Below are 18,920 nucleotides of genomic sequence, written 5' to 3'. Positions count from 1 at the left end.
CTTCCTCTTTTTAATCAAAAGCCAATTGCATACAAAGCAATATTTTATAATGAATAATAGGACTTTTGTTGAAATGTATTGGTATGCAGGAGTACAAAAATGCACATAATTTCTGCGTAATTCAAGTTACATACACACATCATGAGAAAAACAAATTCACACGCGTAAACACGCATGCATTTATACCTTTCAAAACCAAAAGGCAACACTGAATGATTTTTAAAGCTCCACTGATTACATAAGAAAACACCTTTTCCCCAGTCTGTTTCCATGGAAACAGCTAAGAACGAACAAGCATCCACTTCACTGTATGTGTAGGTGTATGAGCCATTAGCAGAATGTTGTCCAGAGGTGTTTCTGAAACTCCCCTCAATACAGTGAAACGCATGAAGAGACGACAGGCTGGTATGCGAAAATAAAAAATGCCATCATTGAATAGTAGGAGAGTCTGTGAGTAGGCCAGGTAAGTGGGAAAAGCATTTTTGGTATTTAAATAAAAGTGAATTTGATCCAATTTTCATCATGAGGATTGTTTTCCCTTCCTCAAAGCATGTTATCACCATCAAACATGTATATTGAGTTACAACAGCATTTAATTTCTCTTTGGGATCAAGTAAATATTCTGGAATTGTGTAGGTGTGAGTCCTCTTACCTCCAGACGTTTGACCACTTCTTTGAAATCCTCAGTATTATTACTGATGCTCCTGAGAGACGCACTTTCTCCTCGCTCATAGAAAATCTTTAAAGAAGCAGGACTGCTGAGAGTCCAACCAATCACATCCTTAGTGGCACAGTTGAACACCACAGCTTTGGCCTCCTGGTCCAACAGGATCATGAAGTCATTGGAAATAGCCAACAGGGCCTCGATTTCCCCTCCGTTCCCATGATCCTCAGCGTAAACCGGCCAGGTCACCGCTCCGAGACTGCGCAGCTCCGCTCCTTCGTAAGGCCGGGTCTTCTCTTTCTTTTTATGAGCCAAAGAGATGAAAGGAAACTTTCCAGAGGGATCAATCGGAGTGCTGGTGGTGTGGCGCTCTGCCAGGTCCCGCAGGTACTCTTGGCGCGTTCGGGTGGCCATGGCACGAAATTTATATGATTTGTGAGCAGCATTTTCGGCATTGATCACTTTGGCCAGCAGGAACTCCCGGAAGACTGATGACTTTGGAAAGGTCACGCCCTCTGGGATAGGGGGGCCGAATGAAGGCATGTCTTTGGAACGGGTGACTGCCACACTAGGAAGAAAAAGAGACAAATTAGCCAGGCAGACATGTAAAGAGAGACTCAAGAAGCAGATTTATAAAATTTAGTTATACTCAGTTTGGAAACGGAAATTTGAACCCAGACATCAAGCAGTAAATACTTTTGTTTTGATTTATTGTTTTGCTACAGAACAAGGGAACCAGAACATTTCAATCAACAGCTTAAACAATTTATAGCACTGAGGGATCCAATTATAATATGCTTAGTATGAAAATGTTTTCATTTTTTTAACATTCCTAAAAGCTTTTCTATTTCCAAATTATGCACTTTTTCAGACTTAAATATCTACATTTTATTAAGATTGTGATATTTTAATATATATAATTTGCATATTTGCAATGTTTTAAATGGTTACAGACTCAACTGCAAAAACTTTGAATGATACATTTTTTATAATGAAGGATAGTCATTAAAGATACGATCTCCCATCAATTCCAAATAAAATAATTCAGATGTTCTAACAAATTCTACTTGTGAAAAACTAATTGCAGACCAGCTATATAAACAGATGACCAATCAACATTAGCTTGATATACTTGTTTTTTATTAAAAGGAGTAAAATTGAACCAGTAATAACAGTTTGCTAAACAACCATCAAACACTACACCTAAACTGGGGTTTGTTCTATGGATCTGATTAAGCATTTAAATAAAATATAATATATATCATAGATAATGTTATTGTATCCATTTTAATCAATATGTTAGGCTGGTTTAACACAAGCAAGAATAACTGCTGTGTTTCAGTTTTAATAAAGACATTTGTACATGTACATATTGTACATATACTATCTTGCTTAAAATTTCTGCTACACTGTCAAACTTTGGTGTGTTTACTTGAGGTTATTTTTAAGGCATGTATAAGCTGAATTATATGCTTTTTTCCCCTTCAATAAGACCCTGGAAGGGCCATTTGAGGGAGTTTGCCCTTTCTGGTATGTCAATAATTCAGCTGGGCCGTCATGCACAAACAGGAAGAGAAGAAAAGGATGCACCATGACTACTTTTCCAAACCTCTAGCCAAATGTGACTCCTGGGTGAAAAAAATGGAAAAGGCTTCTGAGAAAAGAGTGAATAAAAGGCTGACGAAAAGGGGAAAAAATGCAAACAGGTGGGGGAAAGAGACAATAAAACACACACAAAAAAAAGGTGTCAAGTAACATGCTGGCCTGGAGAGCTCATATTCCTACATGGCTTATTTTTTCTAATCTCAACCAAAAGAGCTCAATCACAAAATCCCATCACAGGTGATAATTGTCAGGTGACAAGAGAGGCACAGGGAGTCATAGCCCCCATCCCACACAATTCCCCGCTGACAAGCATCAGCACACATGTTGACACTGGGATTAATCACATTGCCTAATAAGCAATACCTGTGTCACCCACATATTTCTAAACATACTTTAGAGACATCCTGTCCTCACTGGAGACATGTGGTGTTCAATTATACCAGCCCTCAAATTGTTGACAGCTTATTTCCCACCTTAACTTGCTTGTGACAGACTGATATGAAAGAGGAAGCATTTTTCTGGCTGAAATAGCATCGCAGGATGTACTTTTTTTTTTTTAATAAATGGAAGCAGTGGGAAAAAGCTAGTGTCTCAAAGGTTTGTCTGAATTTCCTCTACGGTGAAATAGCTAAAGTCTAGTCAATATGACCAAGTAGGTAAGCTTGGACACCAGCAGTCATAACATCGATCATTGACAAGTGAAAAAGATGCATGTTCTTTACCCTATAATGACAGATGTCATTTAGTAGGATATTTTAAGCCACAACTGAACATCCATGTAGGTTGATATGTTGAAACTGAAATAAACAATTATTAAGGGAAGGGATGTGAAGTTCAACAGTTACGATTTTTTGAGGACGTGGTCAGAGCCTGCACCGAAGTCTGCCAAAGCCTGCTAAGGTCAGGACCAACTAAAGCGGTCCAATTCGAAAACCAATGTTGAACTTTAAAAAGGTTCATGTGCAACAAGAGTCACTGACACATTTAAGGTCCAAATACTGATTTCAGTTCAGCCAAAAGCAAAGTGTGGCAGAGTTATATCTAATGGAGAACATAATGTTACTTCCACAAGAAAGTAATTGTCTCAAATCATCAATCATTCCCAGACAGATTTATCTTCATTTGCAGATTCTGCGTGGTTCTTCCCCATTTTTTGGTACCAAATTGGGGGTGGCAAGAGCCATACCTGGCCAGGTATTTCATGCAAGCATTTTGATTGGCAACATCTAAATTACCATTTTCTAACCGCAACGAGACCATAGAAGTTGGGGAGTTGCAAATCAACCATGGTCAAACCTTGAGGTTCAAACCTTTTCAGAAGAGTGCATATAGCATCAACTGAACAAGGTAACTCACAACAAACAAATACAAGAAGAGATTTAGGAGAACTTGGCATTGGAAAACCAAAAATGTCCTTTCTTTAATACAGAATTACCTGATGGCACTTGCCTTTTTCGGTTACAAAAGTACAAAAAACTGTTTCTTGGTTTCAGAGACCTGACAACACATTTATCTTCCATGTTTTCCAGGTCTTGGGCCCCGTTCACAATAACACAAATGTTCTGAGAAACAGCTGTGTTTGCACCACCCGTCCATATACAGAAAGACTTAAGGACTGTGGGGGTGTCCATGGGAACTGGAAACAATAAAGCAGAAGTAAGCTTCTTGCATTGCTTTCTGTGTTCAAAACCACAAGAGTGGACATCCTGTCTTCTGGCAGCTTTGTGCTTTTCTTTTCCCCACATCTATCTCACTTTGGCCTGATTTCTTCAAAGGCTAAATGTCATCATTTTGATTGTATTATTGCCTCTTACTGTCACAGAGGCAATAATAATCGGCCTAAATAGAAGCATCTATACAATGTTGTTGACAACCTATCTTTGATAGTCCAATATATCAATTCCCTGTCAAAAGCTATGAAAAATGGTTAAAAAGGAACCAGCAGAAGTGATCCACCAATAGGGCCAATTGATGCATGTTTGGAGTAGAGTCTGGCTCCTGCGGTCCAACTCAACAGTCAAGGTCCTGTACCCTAACCTAATCAGGAAAATCATCCAAGTGTTAAAAGAAAGATGACATTTTGTCTGCGTAGCTACAGACCAGACAGTGCTATTGCTGGCCATAATGTTATGACTGATGGGTGTTCAAGACTTATGCAATGTCAATAACTTACAGAGACATTTAGTAATGCACAGGCAATCTGAAAAATGTTGACAACTCCTACGCAAGAAATTGACAGTACTGTGGCTATATATGCCTGAGACTCTGCAAATGAGTAATGAATCACACGCGGTATTTTAGAGAGGAGAGCTGAAAGTGGCTACAAGCAGGGAGAACAATGAGAATGAGACCTTTTATTTCTATTCTTTTCAGTCACTACAGATGCTGCTAAATGCATTATACCGAAGCTCTGAAATCACTTGTTCTGATCTCAAACACCTGTGAGTCAGTCAAGCCAGGACCTGTGACTCATGCAGGACAGAGCGCATTGATGGTGATATTTATACATACAGGTAGGGGCAGAAAAGTAAATAATTACATTGCATACAAGATTGAAATGATTTAAAAGAAGGAGAAGAGAATGGTAAGGCTTAATATGGCAAGAAAGAGAGGAATGCTGCACAATGGGAAATGCTGGACTATAAGGCTTCTTGGTGATCTTCATGGCAGGAGGTTGAGCAAAGAAAATCAAAGGGTAAATTCCTGTGGTTTTAGTGATTTGTGGGCTTATAAATATCCAGTGTGTGGGCAGTCTGCTCTTCCAGTATCCACAAACAGGAGCTCAACAAGCCAAGAAACAGAAAAAGAAAAACAAAACAAAAACCAAGTCAATACCTTATGCTGTGGGGAGTTCAGAGATGGACACGTATTCAGGAGAGAAATATGAGGAAGGTGTATGAAGTTTACCTTGTTCCTCTCTGCTTGCATCAAGTCAACATTTAAAGATAGATTGGAGACTTTAAATTAAAAAAACACCAGAAATCTTAAGATTGTCAAACCCTTCACTGAGAATGTTAAAAAAAAGCAGGCTCCTCCATTAACCAATTCTTTCTTTTATAAATGTCCACACATGTTCATATCACAAATTCAATGTGCACAAGTGAAGCACTATATACACTACACTCCCAAAAGTATGGCTTTCTAGATGAGTTTAAGCTTAATTTTGTTTTAACCCCTTCCCATGCATTTATATCCATGCTCTATTCAATGTAAAATAAATACATTATTATTGTAAGCTCTATTTAATGCATCATTTCTTAGTCATGTGCATTGTCCATGGAGACCATGACTCATATTTGACCTGTGAAACTTGAGGCTCTCATGTATGCATCATGTAAAGTTTTCTTTCACATTTATGAATCACAGACCAAAGACATAAAAGCATTTGTTCAATATTCACTGTGCAGCAGGGCTCATTGCTTATGTGTGTTTATTTGTGTTGTTGCTCTGTAATGAAGTAGCCACATGGGGGAAGATTAAGGCCTCACACAAGTTGCTCAGACAGCAATTAAAAACAGCAATGATTGGAGTCAAACGGAGTGTGACAACAAAAAAGAACAGCAAACAGGATAAGAAGTAGACAAAAACCTGAATAAAATTCCTTTCAAAGCTGAACTCAAACAGGAACCTAAAAGCAAGGTTAACTGATGGGTGTGGGTGGCGTGCATTCTGTTCATATTATATATTTCTGACAAAGTAGTAATAATTCTTGAGCTACAGAGACATCTCACAACACTTGCAGCCATTTTCATGATGGATTTCAGGAAGTAGAAAACTGCAGGCATCATCAGAGCATCATTCATTCAGCTGTGATGGAGGGTGGTTTATGTGAAATACATTGTTGTGCTTACCATAGATTTGACCAAATTTTTTGAGATTAGAATTTTAGTTGATAAAATAAACCTGTAGAATCCCTTTTTGTGTTTATTTAATCAACTCTTTTAGGTTTTTTATTCATTCCTCCATCATATTATATACCCACTTTTTATTGCAGGGTTTTACAAGTCCTGGAGGAATCTCATGATTGGCAATGTCTGCAGTTGTTTCAGATGGGTTACATTTGTAGACTATTTTTCAAACAGTGGAAGTGCCGATTTCAAATTCTTTTGGAATCTCTTTAAATCATTTACTAGATTTATACACTGCCACAATCTTCCTTTTTAAGGCCTCAGACCTCTCTTTCAATCTGACCATAAAGTGTACTGTCACTTAGTGACTCAGGAGCACAACAAACTAAATGTAATTTATGAATAAGTATATACTTTGTTATTGATGTATAATTACCAATTGTCCAATTAGGGTATTTTTACAATTGACTAAGAAGAAAAATTACCCAGAATGCTAGAATTTAAAAACAATTAATGAATAAAAATAAACATTACTCCATCTATATAAACAGTACAGTGTTCACTTTGTTTCTGAATCTCACCTATAGGAGGAGTTTTCAGAGCAGGGGTTATGAGCGCGCACAATCACAAAGACATGCTGGAAGTGAGAGCGAATGTTTTTAGGAGTGAAGGGAAGCGCTCCAGGTTCCTGGAACACAATTGTGACGATGTCGTTCCCTATGTGCCGCTTCCGCAGCAACTGCAAGTTCGATGACAAAGAGAGAAAATAAACAATAAGCTGTTAGAGACCAAGAAAATCAAACTGAACAATCAGAGACATCTTTTAGACAATGAGCACCTAGAAAGCTGTGACTTAATCCACTAGTTTTACAACACAGGATTTTTGCAGGAATCTCTTACAAATGTCCACCTTTATAGCTTTAATATACACAAAGGCTGTTATCTAAAACTTTCTATTAATTTTCATTTTTCATACCTGTTGCTTATTGTTGGGTGTGTAAGGCAGCATGGTTGACACGTGAAACATGATCTCATAATCCTTGTAAGTTGTATACAAGGAGTGGGTGCCTGTAGAATCGGCTGAGAAAGACACAAGAGTGGGTTAATTTCTCATTTGCTAAACTGATGAAAATCCAATGGAGCAGTGTTTGGGTCTCACACCAAGGAAATACTTCTCATTAATAACAAACTCCACATTCTACTGATTTTCCTTCAGTTTCACAGCATCACATTTACGGGCTGTTTAAAAGCCCATGTTGGCTAAATCAGTTATTTACTGCAAACACTTAATAGTGTTTACTTTACATTGCTTTATTAGTTTCGGCCCAGTATTCTTGGGACTTCCAGACCAGTTTAGCGCATTTAGGTTTACTTAAATAAAATTTTCCAGATAAATTTCAAAGTGTTAAGTTGTTTGGCTGTTTTGTTAATTTTCACTTAACTGAAGTTCAAAGTTCTGTGTTGAAGTTTTGCTTATGGAAAAATAAAAATTCCTCTGTTAACAATTATTGTATTATTTAGTGAAAACTGTTTGCGTAGCAGTTCCAGTTTCTCTCCTCATGTTCTCTCTCTTTTTTCCTAACAACTTTATTTCAATCATGAAACATACAAGAACTAAATAAAACACAGACAGTAGAAACAAGAACTAAGTGTAATACTTAAGGTCGTAAATAATAATGTAAAAATTAACTGGAGTTGGAGTGTTGGAGTCTTGAATTGAAGTTTGCAATTTGGCGTTAGCTTCCACTAAATAGCATGTTGGCACAGTTCTTTAGAATTAGTTGAACTAATGTTTATAACTTTAGGGTTAACACAACTAACTTTTTAGTTAGTAGTACCCATCACTACAAGTGGCTAGACATAGTTTTAATTTTCAAGTTGTAATCGCTTTGTCTGTAGAAATCCTCCACAATTCCCAGATCAACGTATTTCTACTGAGACTGTATTGCATTGCTTAGTGCCCTGCAATTTGCCAAACATCTATATAATATTCTGGCTTCAGTGTTTTTGTTCATATAAGAATAATTTTAAATGCATCTAGTGCAGGGGTGGGCAAACTTTTTGACTTGCGGGCCAGAATGGGTTCTAAAATTTGACAGAGGGGCCGGGCCAGGAGCATTTGGACAAGCAATGTAATTGATTAAACCTGGGGATTGAAATGTATTAAAAAAAATTTAAAGAAATCAACATTTAGTGGGAAAAAAAATCAATGGAATCACTTTCAACATTCAGAACATATTATTACCCAACGAAAGGAAGGGGTCTTTAAAATGAGAGCGATGTGCGGCATGTTAATTAAGCTACTGTATACCGCTGCTGTGCGTAAATGCGCAAGTTGCTATTTTTTTCATAACAGTAGAAAAACTCACATTTCAGTGGGAACAGTGTTGTTGTTCTCCTTTTTTTGCCAGTGCATCAAAGTCTGGAGTTAGTTTTGTTGTGGCAATTCTCAGAATAGATCTGAGGTGTTGGTCAGTTAACCGGGATCTGTATCGGGCTTTGTTGATGTTCATGACGCTGAAAGTCTGCTCACACACGTAGGTCGAGCCAAACAATGCCAGCATCTTCTGTGCCGTCCTCCGGAGGTTTGGAAATGTGGCTTCGTTAAGTGAAGCGTAAAAGTCATTCAGTTTAAGAGATCGGAACTTCTCTTTTGAGACGGAGTCAGACTGAAGATCGATCAGCTCCAATTGCAGCTCATGCGGTGCTGTTTCGGGGTCTTGTGACAGGGGACAGGACACCAGCTGAAGTGACTTTTCAATTTTTTCAAAATCAGTGAACCGACGGCAGAATTCTCTGTGCATGTCGTCCAGTGATTTGCAGTATTTCTTCACGTTTCGGGTGGCCTTTTGCATGGCCAGTGTGGGAAAATGAGCGAAAGATTTGTTTGACATTTGCCTGGAGAATAAAATCAGCTTGGATTTGAAGGCTCTCACATTTGTGTACATATCGTGCACAAACTGATCTTTCCCCTGCAGCTTAACGTTCAGCTCATTCATGTGTGACAATATGTCCACAGCAAACGCAAAGTCACAAAGCCAGTCCTCATCGCTCAGCTCAGGGAATTCGTCGGATTTCCCCATTAGCTCCAAAAACGAACGAATCTCCTCTTTGAGCTCCCACACTCGTTGGCAGACTTTCCCCAAACTTAACCAGCGGACACGAGAGTGGTAAAGTAAGTCGTGGTGATCCGCATCGGTTTCCTCTAGGAACGCAATGAACTGACGGTGATTAAGTCCCCTTGCTCGTATGAAGTTAACAAGTTTTACAACTGGATCCACAACATGATTAAGCTGCAATACAGACTTACACAGAGATTCTTGATGAATGATGCAGTGAAGAAAAATAACATCCTGGTCAGGGTTTTCTTCTTTCACTTTATCTTGGATTCTCTTCAGCAACCCAACGTTTTTTCCAGTTAAATTTGGCGATCCATCCGTGGTGACACCGGCAAGTTTACTCCAAGGCAGCTTCATTCTCTCGATGACAGCAGACACCTGTTCATATAAGTCCTCTCCTCGCGTTTTCCCCTTCAGCGATTCCATGCTCAAAAGCTCCTCCGTTATCTCAAAACTGTCATTTATCCCTCGGATAAAAATTAGGAGCTGAGCAGTGTCTTTCATGTCGTTGCTTTCATCCAGTGCTAGTGAATATAAATTAAAGGACTCCGCTTTTTTGTTTAACTCGCTGACTAGATCTTCGTCAATCAGTTCCACACGCCGAGTCACTGTCCTGCGTGACAAGCTGATTTTTTCAAACTTGCCTTTGCTTTCCGGACACAAGAGATCTGCTGTGTCTACTATGCATTCTTTCAAAAACTCGCCTTCGGATAAAGGCTTGCTAGCCTTTGCTAACTTGAATGCCAGCAAAAAACTTGCCTTGGTACTTGACTCCTGGATCGCAGTTTGTCGGTGAAAAAAATTCTGCTGAGTCTGTAAATTAGCTGCCAACCTCTGAGCAGTAGCCGCCCGTTCCTGTGCTGACTGCTTGCTAGCATAGTTAGCATGCTTTGTGGCAAAGTGACGGCTGATATTGTACTCTTTGAAAACTGCAACCGTTTCTTGGCATATCAAACATACAGCCGTTGATCGGACATCAGTAAAAAAATATTTTGTTGTCCACTCCTTTTTAAACACTCGGCACTCAGTGTCCACTTTTCTTTTCTTTGGTCCGCTCATTTTTACCGAAGGGGGGAAATGTCAGCTGGAAAGTGTGTCTAGACTAGTGCGCCGTCTATCGGGGAAACGAGGGTATTGCAGGGGAAAGGGAAATGAATCAGGATTTTACACATCCATGGGTTTTTACGATAATTTGGACAAGTTCGGCGGGCCGGATTAAAAAGCCTAACGGGCCGTATACGGCCCGGGGGCCGTAGTTTGCCCATGTCTGATCTAGTGGAATATGCTTGAACAACTTATAAAATAAAAAATGAAGCAGGTATAAATCTTTTTGAGCAGCTCTTTAACATTTCATTAGCAAAGCAAGCTGAGGAGAAATGCAAGAGAGAACGTTGCTATTCACAACCAATGTACAGAAATGACAACAAAGACCCAGAATAAAAGAAAAACATTAGTTTTCTATATTTTCTAAATGATACATCAGGTCACATAACTTCCACGATGGACAAACAAAACATGCTTTAGATATAATTGAGTTCCTGAATCCACAATCCATTATTTGCTTGGTGGACAGCTAAACCTAAAGGTTACTTTTTTGTTATATCCACACATATACTTACTTTTTGTGTCCAGCTGAGCTCGATACTTGTTGAAACCTTTGAGCCTAACCCGCTCACCCAACAGATGGAGGAACTCTTCCAACGCAGGACCGGCTGCTTCGTTATTGTACATTTCCTCTTCGCTGCTCTGGCCTGCCATGCAGTACATCACCCCCACCTTCCGCTGGAAACTCAGCTGTACAGAGAATACAAATGAAGAAGCAGAGACCAAAACATTACCTGGAGAAGTCAAGTCAAAGTCCCCTTGTTGACATTTTAGTCAGAACTTGTGTTGGCATTTCAGAAACAACCTTGAGTTGTTCTGTTGTGGTGGTGGTGATATTTTCCCCCAAGAAATTATGCTGACATTTTCAGAGATTTCAACTTCTGATGATTGCACCAGGGAGGGTGAGCATCGTGAGCATCAAAAAGCTTGTTTTGTGTTTTCCTTTTTTTTAAAGGTTCAGATAAATGCGATGCGAGTTTGCCAAAGACAAGCACAGTTTCACAGAGTAAATTCCACAAAGCAGGTCATAAAAATGATACAGCTAAAAGGAGGGAATGATAAATAAGAGCCATCTCCTGTATAAAGGGGGAAAATATCTCCTACACCAGAAATGATTCATGAACTCAAAACAAAATTTGTTTGCGTGACACCTACTACACTGTGTGTGGATGGCTCACAAAGTTCTGTTGGTGAATAGATTGCACCCTTCACACTTATTTTACAGCAGTAGCATAAACCTCACATTTAAAATACAACCTTTTCCAGATTCATTTAATCAGCAAGTGCAAAAGAAATCCACTTTAAGCATCATCTTTAAAAGTAATAGTAAATGCAAAGTTTTAATTTATACTTTTTTATTTTGATCTGTAGCTTATAAACATTTAATTAGTAGTCAATTACTTCCTGTTCTCACGCGTATTAATATGAAAGATGGAGGCCCATTTCTCTTGACTAAAAGCCACTATACTGTACACTGACCCATATTTATCTTGTCATCAGATAAAAAAAGATTTAAAGGGGGTAAAAACATTTACAAAGTTCATGGTTTGAAAACTGCAACAAAGTTGCAGCTTGGAGTCATGAGGTATCCAAAACAACCATTACATGCCATCTTAATGTCAACTAATTTGGAAGGAAAGTCATTCTTTGTTCTACCACCAGAAACAAAAACACGTGAAGTGTGCTAAATGTCACTGAGGCTGAAACTATGTACTGTTATCAAATCAAAACAGAAATTTATCATTGTGCACAACTTGGAAGAGCATCCAAAAGTTTTTACTCAAGTGAGAGCCGTCCAAGAAATTACAGGAGAGTAAAAGAGTATTTGGTAAAAAGTCTACTCTAGTACTGAGTAACTAATTAAAATATCAATCATGTAATATTTAAAAATTACATCAAATGGACCAAAATATAAAGATATGTGGAATTTTTGCATTTTAAAGACCAAAGTAAAAATAACTAATATAGATAATATAACTACAATATAACTAAATCAGGCTAAAAAAAAAAAAACTTTCCTCCTCAAATCAATTTCTTTCAATATAAAACTTATGAAACTAACAAAAACTGCGTTTGTGTCTGGTGAATTTTTGGTTAAAACGAGCTTGTTCTTCATTCATTGAAGTTGCGCCCAATGTGTAGAGTATCCAGGAATTTTAATCAAGAGTAGCAATACTTAATAAATTACTCAAGGAAAAGTTAAAAAAAAATACAGCATAGTAGCAATACTCCTAGAAGTGAACTTTTCCCAAAAAGTCTCTCAAGTACATGTAACTAGTTATTACTCAACTCAGGTTTTGAGCCCAGTGCAGAAGGTTCTAGTTTGGCATTAAGTCATAGTGGAAGTAGCTTGTCCTTCAATAGAAATGATCAAGAAATAGTTTAACAGTTTCTTAAAAACCACCAAGTAGGTGGGTGTCCTTATGTAAATGTGTTATTATTTACACTTGTAGCATTGTTATGTATTAACTACTCTGTCATGTTGAAAGTGAGTGTGATTTTAAGTCCTGTGCATGTTTTGGTGGGGGCCTGGATATACGTTTGGACTACTTACATTAATCTCCATCACTGTAAATTGGAAAAGATGTTTCCAAGTACATTTTTTGTCTGAATGATGTTTTTAAAACACTGTCATTAGGAGAGGAAGTCTAAAGAATCCTTCCATTTTAGTAAGCTGATAGTGGCAATCAAAGGTACACAATCAAGAGACGTAATCAAGAAAATGAATGCAGCCCAGCTTATCTGAGAATAAATTTGCTCATTGTGTCTTCTTACCCCCTGCTCATCCAGCTTCATCAGCTGATCAGTGACCTTAGGCGTGTTGAGTGCCAGACGGAGGCAGTGCACATTGAGCTCAGGAACAAGATATTCCAGTACTTCTTTGAGAGGAAGACCACGAGCAAGACCGTGCTTCGCTGTCGATGGCACAGCATCTTCAAGGATGGATCCGCGCAAGGTGGTAAGCTAGAGACGATAGGAAGAAAAAAAGAACACAGTTTGGTAATGGGTTTTACTTGAATGGGTTTATAACTCCAGGTAAATGTACTCTGGTGATTTAGAAAAATATAGAGATGGATTAGCTAAAGGACAAAGGGAAAATACGTGTAGGTTTTAACAGTGAAGTCTCTAAGGTTTCGAGGTGAGACAGACTAAGGAAGGACTTCCATAAATAAATCAGGAAGACTGTAGAAAAGTCCAAGGCCTGAGTATCCATCATGAGCAAGTAAACAGAGCTGGTAGTCTCTAGCTGTCTCCAGGCACTTAACAGTGTCTGTGTTTTATGTTTGGTAGTGCCTGTGATGGTGTAAACACACTCAGTTTTATATAAAGTGAAGAGGAGAAATGCTCTTAGCTCAAGAGCAATGGACAGTAGTAAAGGACAGTGGCCCCCGGTGCACAAAATTGTCTTCAAAATGAGAGCATCCCACTCACTCCCCCATATATTCACATGTACTTTTAAACCTGGAAAGTTTTCCAATCTTAAAAAAACAGCAATTATAATGGATAGTGGGATGCAGAGTTGAAAGACAGAAAAATATCACACTTTGTTATGCATCATACTAATGGGACTCCCAAGCCAATTACTCAAGTTATACTTTAATGCAAGAACTATGCTTTACTTTTGATGCTTGAATTCTTTTGGTCTAAATTTAAACTTTTTGGGTGAAAAATGGCACAGCTCAGTCCTTCAGTGATGAAGTTTGACAAAGATTCTGGGTGGGTGTTTAGCTCAGGGGATGAGCACATGGATCTTTAGCACTAATGTGCACAAACTAGAGAGATTTAGAAGAGACTCTCACTGAAAATGGCTGATTGAGAACACAAAGACTCAACTGGAAGAAAACATTAGAAAAAAAGTCAGATCAAACATGCACAAATTTGAGGTGGTGGCTCAGCAGAGGCGGAGGAATCTTGAGCTGACAACCGTGAGCTGAAGCTTTTACATCGAACCCCTGCTGGGTGAAGATCCTGTGTGTTAACTCCTACACAATCTGAACTCATAATAGCTTCTCTGTAGCATCACTCAGAACAGAGTGTACTAAGTATTGACACATTTAAAAGCATGAACATTCATAGCTATTAATATGGTAAATCTAGGTGAATGGAAAGCTCAAATGGAAACACATACTTCAGCATAATGAGCAATAAACACACACATGAGGAGTTTTTATTTTGATGTTTTTATTTTTATTTCGTTTTACCTCGCTCGTTCTGAAGATGACCCTGTAATTATACTGCTGGCCATGCTCCTTGTGTTCCTCCAGCTTCTCCCTCCTCAGACTCACCGCCACTGGGCCCAAGTTCTCATCCACCCCCAGATAGTTCCAGTGCTCTAAGGTTTAGATTGAAAATAATGCTATTTGTGATAGGTGTGGTAATGAATGGATCACAAGAAAAAAAAGGCTGAAATCTAAAGAAATTAAGAGAACAATAAAGATTGTAACAATAGAATTAAAATAATAGCAAGGTTACAGTTACATGTTAAATATGCTACTTTCAAAACATTGGCCTGTAAAGGGATATTTCCCAAAGAAAATGCAATGACAAAAAGATTTTCAAAAAGTCCTATTGTGCCGGGAAGTTTATATACACTTATCACGGACATAAATGTTTTCAACTTTGCATATTTTTAATTTTAAGAATCAATAAAGTTGTGGCTTAATGCTTCATCCATTCTAAAACCTTTTGGCATGTTATGGATCGTTGATCTGTTGTAAAAACCTAATTTCGTCACAAGTTTGTTCAAGTTTTGTCAAATCAGGAGCAGACACTTCCTTCTTAGTAGGAAACCAAGCACGGGTTGTGCTTCACTACTGCAGCACCCCAAGATCAACATTTAAATTTGAATGTACTTAAGGATTGGCAAACAAACAGCAAAGATCACAATAAAAGCTGCTTAACAAGGTGAGCAATTTTATGCCCAAATTACTGAACTTCTGATAATAAAGTTTCCTGATCCTTTTGTCAGATTAGTTGTCTAATCGTATCATAACTAAACAGATGTAAATGAATCACATTTCTTCCTTATCACCATTTATTTAAAATCCCCCAACCCTTACTAAAACCTGATTAAACTGTTTGGACTATTCTGAAAAGCCAGCTAAGTGTCATTTTAAATTATTTCCATCACTTTTGACCAGAAAAACAGTTAAATATTGTACAAGAATAAGCCATGACATTGTTTATGGCTGCAAGAAGTAGTAAAAAAGCCTCAAAATGCATCATTAAATGACAAAAATTAATAAGACGTTTAATCCAATGATAGGCGTCCAATTCTCTTACCTCTAAGATAGAAATACTTTCTGTAGTAATAGGCACCAAGGTCAACATGTTCCACAATATATCTCTTGGACCTGTCAGCATGTTGACTTGGGCCATCTTTAGCAGCCTCCAACACAGCCACTCCAGCATTAGTGAAATGGGTTGTGAGAGTGGCTTCCAGCGGTCCTTCCTCTGTACTGCCAGAAGAACTGCTGGAGCTCCCGCCGCTACCAATGCTGCCCTGCTGGAAGACCGATTACAAAGAAAAGTGAAGCAAATGATCCTAAAGCTGCAGTACGTAATTTTTATAAAATATATGTGCTTTACATATTTGTTAAAACTGTCACTATGTTGTGACAGTGTAATATGAGACAGATAATCTGTGAAAAGCTCACGCTCCTCTCCATTCTCCCAGTGCTACTACAGTATTACTGTCAGAAGAAATGCAGAGCTCCCAGTCAAAAACTGGGAGCCAGGAGGAAGGTCTTAGTGCTGCCAGTCATGCTTGTGTACGCGCTGAACAATGTGAGAATTGTGGAGAAGCAACTCACAGTCCCAGGAAATATCAATGTTATTCATATTTTAATCGCTATGCTAACCAGCCCGAGTATTCATGGCAGGCTCCAATATCAGGAAGAAGCTGTAACATAGCAGAGAGCAAGGAATTGATTGACAGCACTAAAACCCTCCTCCTGGCTCTGACTGGGTGGGTGCCAGTTAGCACTGGGAAAAGACAGAGGAGCTCAATTTTTGATTTTTTTTACAGTCTGTCTCAATGTGCCATTCTGTTATGACATGGTGACCCTTTCAACAAATATGTAAATGTGAATCTTATTTATACACATGTTTTCTTGAACTCAACATACCTGTTTTGCAGGAGAAATGTTCCTTTCCCCCTCTCCACCAATCTCATTCCTGAAACAAGGGCAACTGAGAACCAAATCATTGCTCTTGTCATCCCCAGGGTCCAATGCGGGGCTAGTACCGTGTCCTCCTCCAGTCCCCTCCTTGCTCAGCTCCTCCTGTGAGCCACAAGGGGAGCCATAGGTTCCACTCTGATTGGAGGAAAGGGAGGAAGTGGCAGAGGCTGAAGCGGCAGCAGCGGCTGAGGCACCGGTTGTGGTGTTCTTGCGTTTGGAGCCACATTGACGGTTTTGGATCGCCTCATTGAGGTCAAACAGTAGAGACTGGATGTCAAAATGGGCAAAGCCTTTTTGGCACACCCATGGTTTAGGAGGTGGCCCACTTTCATCCCCTTTCCCGCTATCTTCAGCATCTGAGCCGGCCCTCGATGTGTCGCCCTCCACCTTCACGCTGCGTAGCTTCCGGAAGATAGACTCTCCACCCGTCTCTGACTTTGACCTTCTCTTCAAGTGTTTCTCGCGCTCTTTCAGGCGGCTGGCGGGACTGCCACGAGCTGGACCATCGGGCAGATCCAGGGCGGCCTGTTTTATAGGGGCCACAGTAAGGAGTTCTGACAGTCTTTCTGGAGCTGGGCTTCTCTGATCAGGGGCCTCGGAGGACTGGTATCCCTTCAGCATGTCAAAGAAGCTCTCTCCCGACACGCCGTGTTTGTCTATTGAAGAAGTGCTACCGTATTCACGGTGCATGGGCGTCCATCCAGAGAAGGACCAGCCCTCATTGCCATCCCCATCCAGCTCACTGATGGTTATATCACTGTTACTGCGCTGGCGGATCCGTCTCATCCCTTTCCGAGGAGAACCCAGGTAACCATCAGGTGACAGGAAGCGATTGTCCTTTCCTTTGCTATGCATCTTGTTCTTTAGTGTATTCTGGATGTTGCGCAGCATCGATGAGTCTTGTGGGCTTATCAGGTGCCCTAACTTCGCTGACAGATTGCTGTGGGCTGCGACAGCTGACACATTCCCCCCTCCTCTTTCTCCACTACCACTCCCGCTCAATCCTCCACTTCCTCCTCCGCCACTTCCTCCTCCGCCCAGGATCCGTTCTCTGTCTCCACTTCCTGATCCTGAGGAGCTGGTGGTGTTCGTAGAGCTAGGCGAGTCCGTTTCCACCGTGATATGCCAAACACCGCCTCCACCGCCATCTTTCCTTGGGGGCCAGTCGGCCACACGAGCTCTAACCCCCATCTTGGGGACACCAGGGTTGGTGCCAGTGGTTGATGCGGAGGAGATATGTGCACTCTCGCTTCGAGGTGGCGGTGCTCCTCCATTGGGCAGTCGGAGGCGGCGGGTGTAGAACTCATCGGTTGCCGGCACAGAGCCCCCAACCGACCGTTCTGTCTGAGAGCGCTTCAGACTAGTCATGACGAAGAATGGGGAAGAATGTGGGGAGAGGAGGTGGGAGGGAAAGGTAAAGATGGGTTGTGAATGGGGGTTAGATTTGGGTCAACATAATGCCCACTGAGTGAAGAGCAGAGGGGAAATTCACATCTGGTTCTGAAGAAAGAGAAAAACAGATAAAAACATAAACAAGTCAATGTATAAACTTTTTCATTTTTATAAAAACAACAAAAACAGCAGGATATCAAACACTCTGAACTGCTAGAGGTAACATGTTTGTTCTCAAGGCACAAATTTCAAAAGGTGAAAAATTGGGGTAGGGGGGGTGGGCTTACTCCAAGAAGATCAGGTTATTTTACCTTAAAAAACCTCCAGTATGAAGAAACTAATGTGTGGACAGTATTTTACAGCTGCAGTCTTTAAAAAGCCATCTGCTCTGGATTTATGTGGGAGAAGTCAGGCCGCCTCAACGGAAACACTGGAACGTAACGACTCAGAACAGTGGTGCAGACAGCCTGTGCACAAAGAAAACAGAGAAAACTTAAGTTAATTTTACTATTTACTGCAAAATTAGATTTATAGCTCAAACTCAAACATCTTTAAATCTGAAAAAGAGCATAATGGAATGTGGCTGGTTACAAAAAAAGGTGGTTTAATACCAAAAGTTCAGTATTTTCAGCAGATTCATGGAAAAAAATCCTCAACAATATGTTTAAAAGATGCATGTAGGTTTTATTAATTTCACCAAATTTCAATAATCAATGACATCACTCGTTCCCCGCTTTACACAATGTCAAAATCGAACCATAAATCAATTAGAAAGTCACTGCTAATGAACATTTGGAAAGCCTTAGGAGCGGAATGAAATACGGAAAATGTTCATGGACACAGCAAAACGGTGTGCAGCTCATTAAGCCAGTCAAAACAATGTGACATGTTTTTCTTCCCGCAGACATCGATGCAGCTTCAGGGTGCCAGACTGTCCGCTTTTCCAACTGGTTTGTCCATAATATTATAACACCTCTCTATTCCGGAACAATCTTTTGAGTCACCA

The 18,920-nt window shown here is 39.7% G+C and overlaps 1 protein-coding gene across 6 annotated transcripts in view; it reads right to left on the bottom strand.

Moving 5' to 3' along the window:
- Nucleotides 1-18,920, bottom strand: part of sipa1l1 (signal-induced proliferation-associated 1 like 1) — an 80,253-nt gene that overhangs the window by 23,338 nt on the left and 37,995 nt on the right. For all 6 annotated transcript variants that reach the window (XM_028039921.1, XM_028039917.1, XM_028039922.1 and 3 more), the window contains 9 exons: nt 18,226-18,381; nt 16,469-18,022; nt 15,624-15,846; nt 14,543-14,673; nt 13,116-13,304; nt 10,856-11,030; nt 7,094-7,197; nt 6,699-6,856; nt 653-1,232 (listed from right to left, as the gene is read on the bottom strand). In XM_028039921.1, the coding sequence (XP_027895722.1) occupies nt 653-1,232; nt 6,699-6,856; nt 7,094-7,197; nt 10,856-11,030; nt 13,116-13,304; nt 14,543-14,673; nt 15,624-15,846; nt 16,469-17,890 (2,982 nt within the window). In that variant the 5' untranslated portion in view covers nt 17,891-18,022; nt 18,226-18,381. The remainder of the gene's footprint in view (nt 1-652; nt 1,233-6,698; nt 6,857-7,093; nt 7,198-10,855; nt 11,031-13,115; nt 13,305-14,542; nt 14,674-15,623; nt 15,847-16,468; nt 18,023-18,225; nt 18,382-18,920) is intronic.

The sequence above is a fragment of the Xiphophorus couchianus genome, chromosome 15, assembly GCF_001444195.1.
Source record: "Xiphophorus couchianus chromosome 15, X_couchianus-1.0, whole genome shotgun sequence".
NCBI lineage: Eukaryota > Metazoa > Chordata > Actinopteri > Cyprinodontiformes > Poeciliidae > Xiphophorus > Xiphophorus couchianus.
The sequence above is the reverse complement of the archived record's forward strand: the minus strand, read 5'-3'. Positions and strand labels throughout refer to the sequence as shown.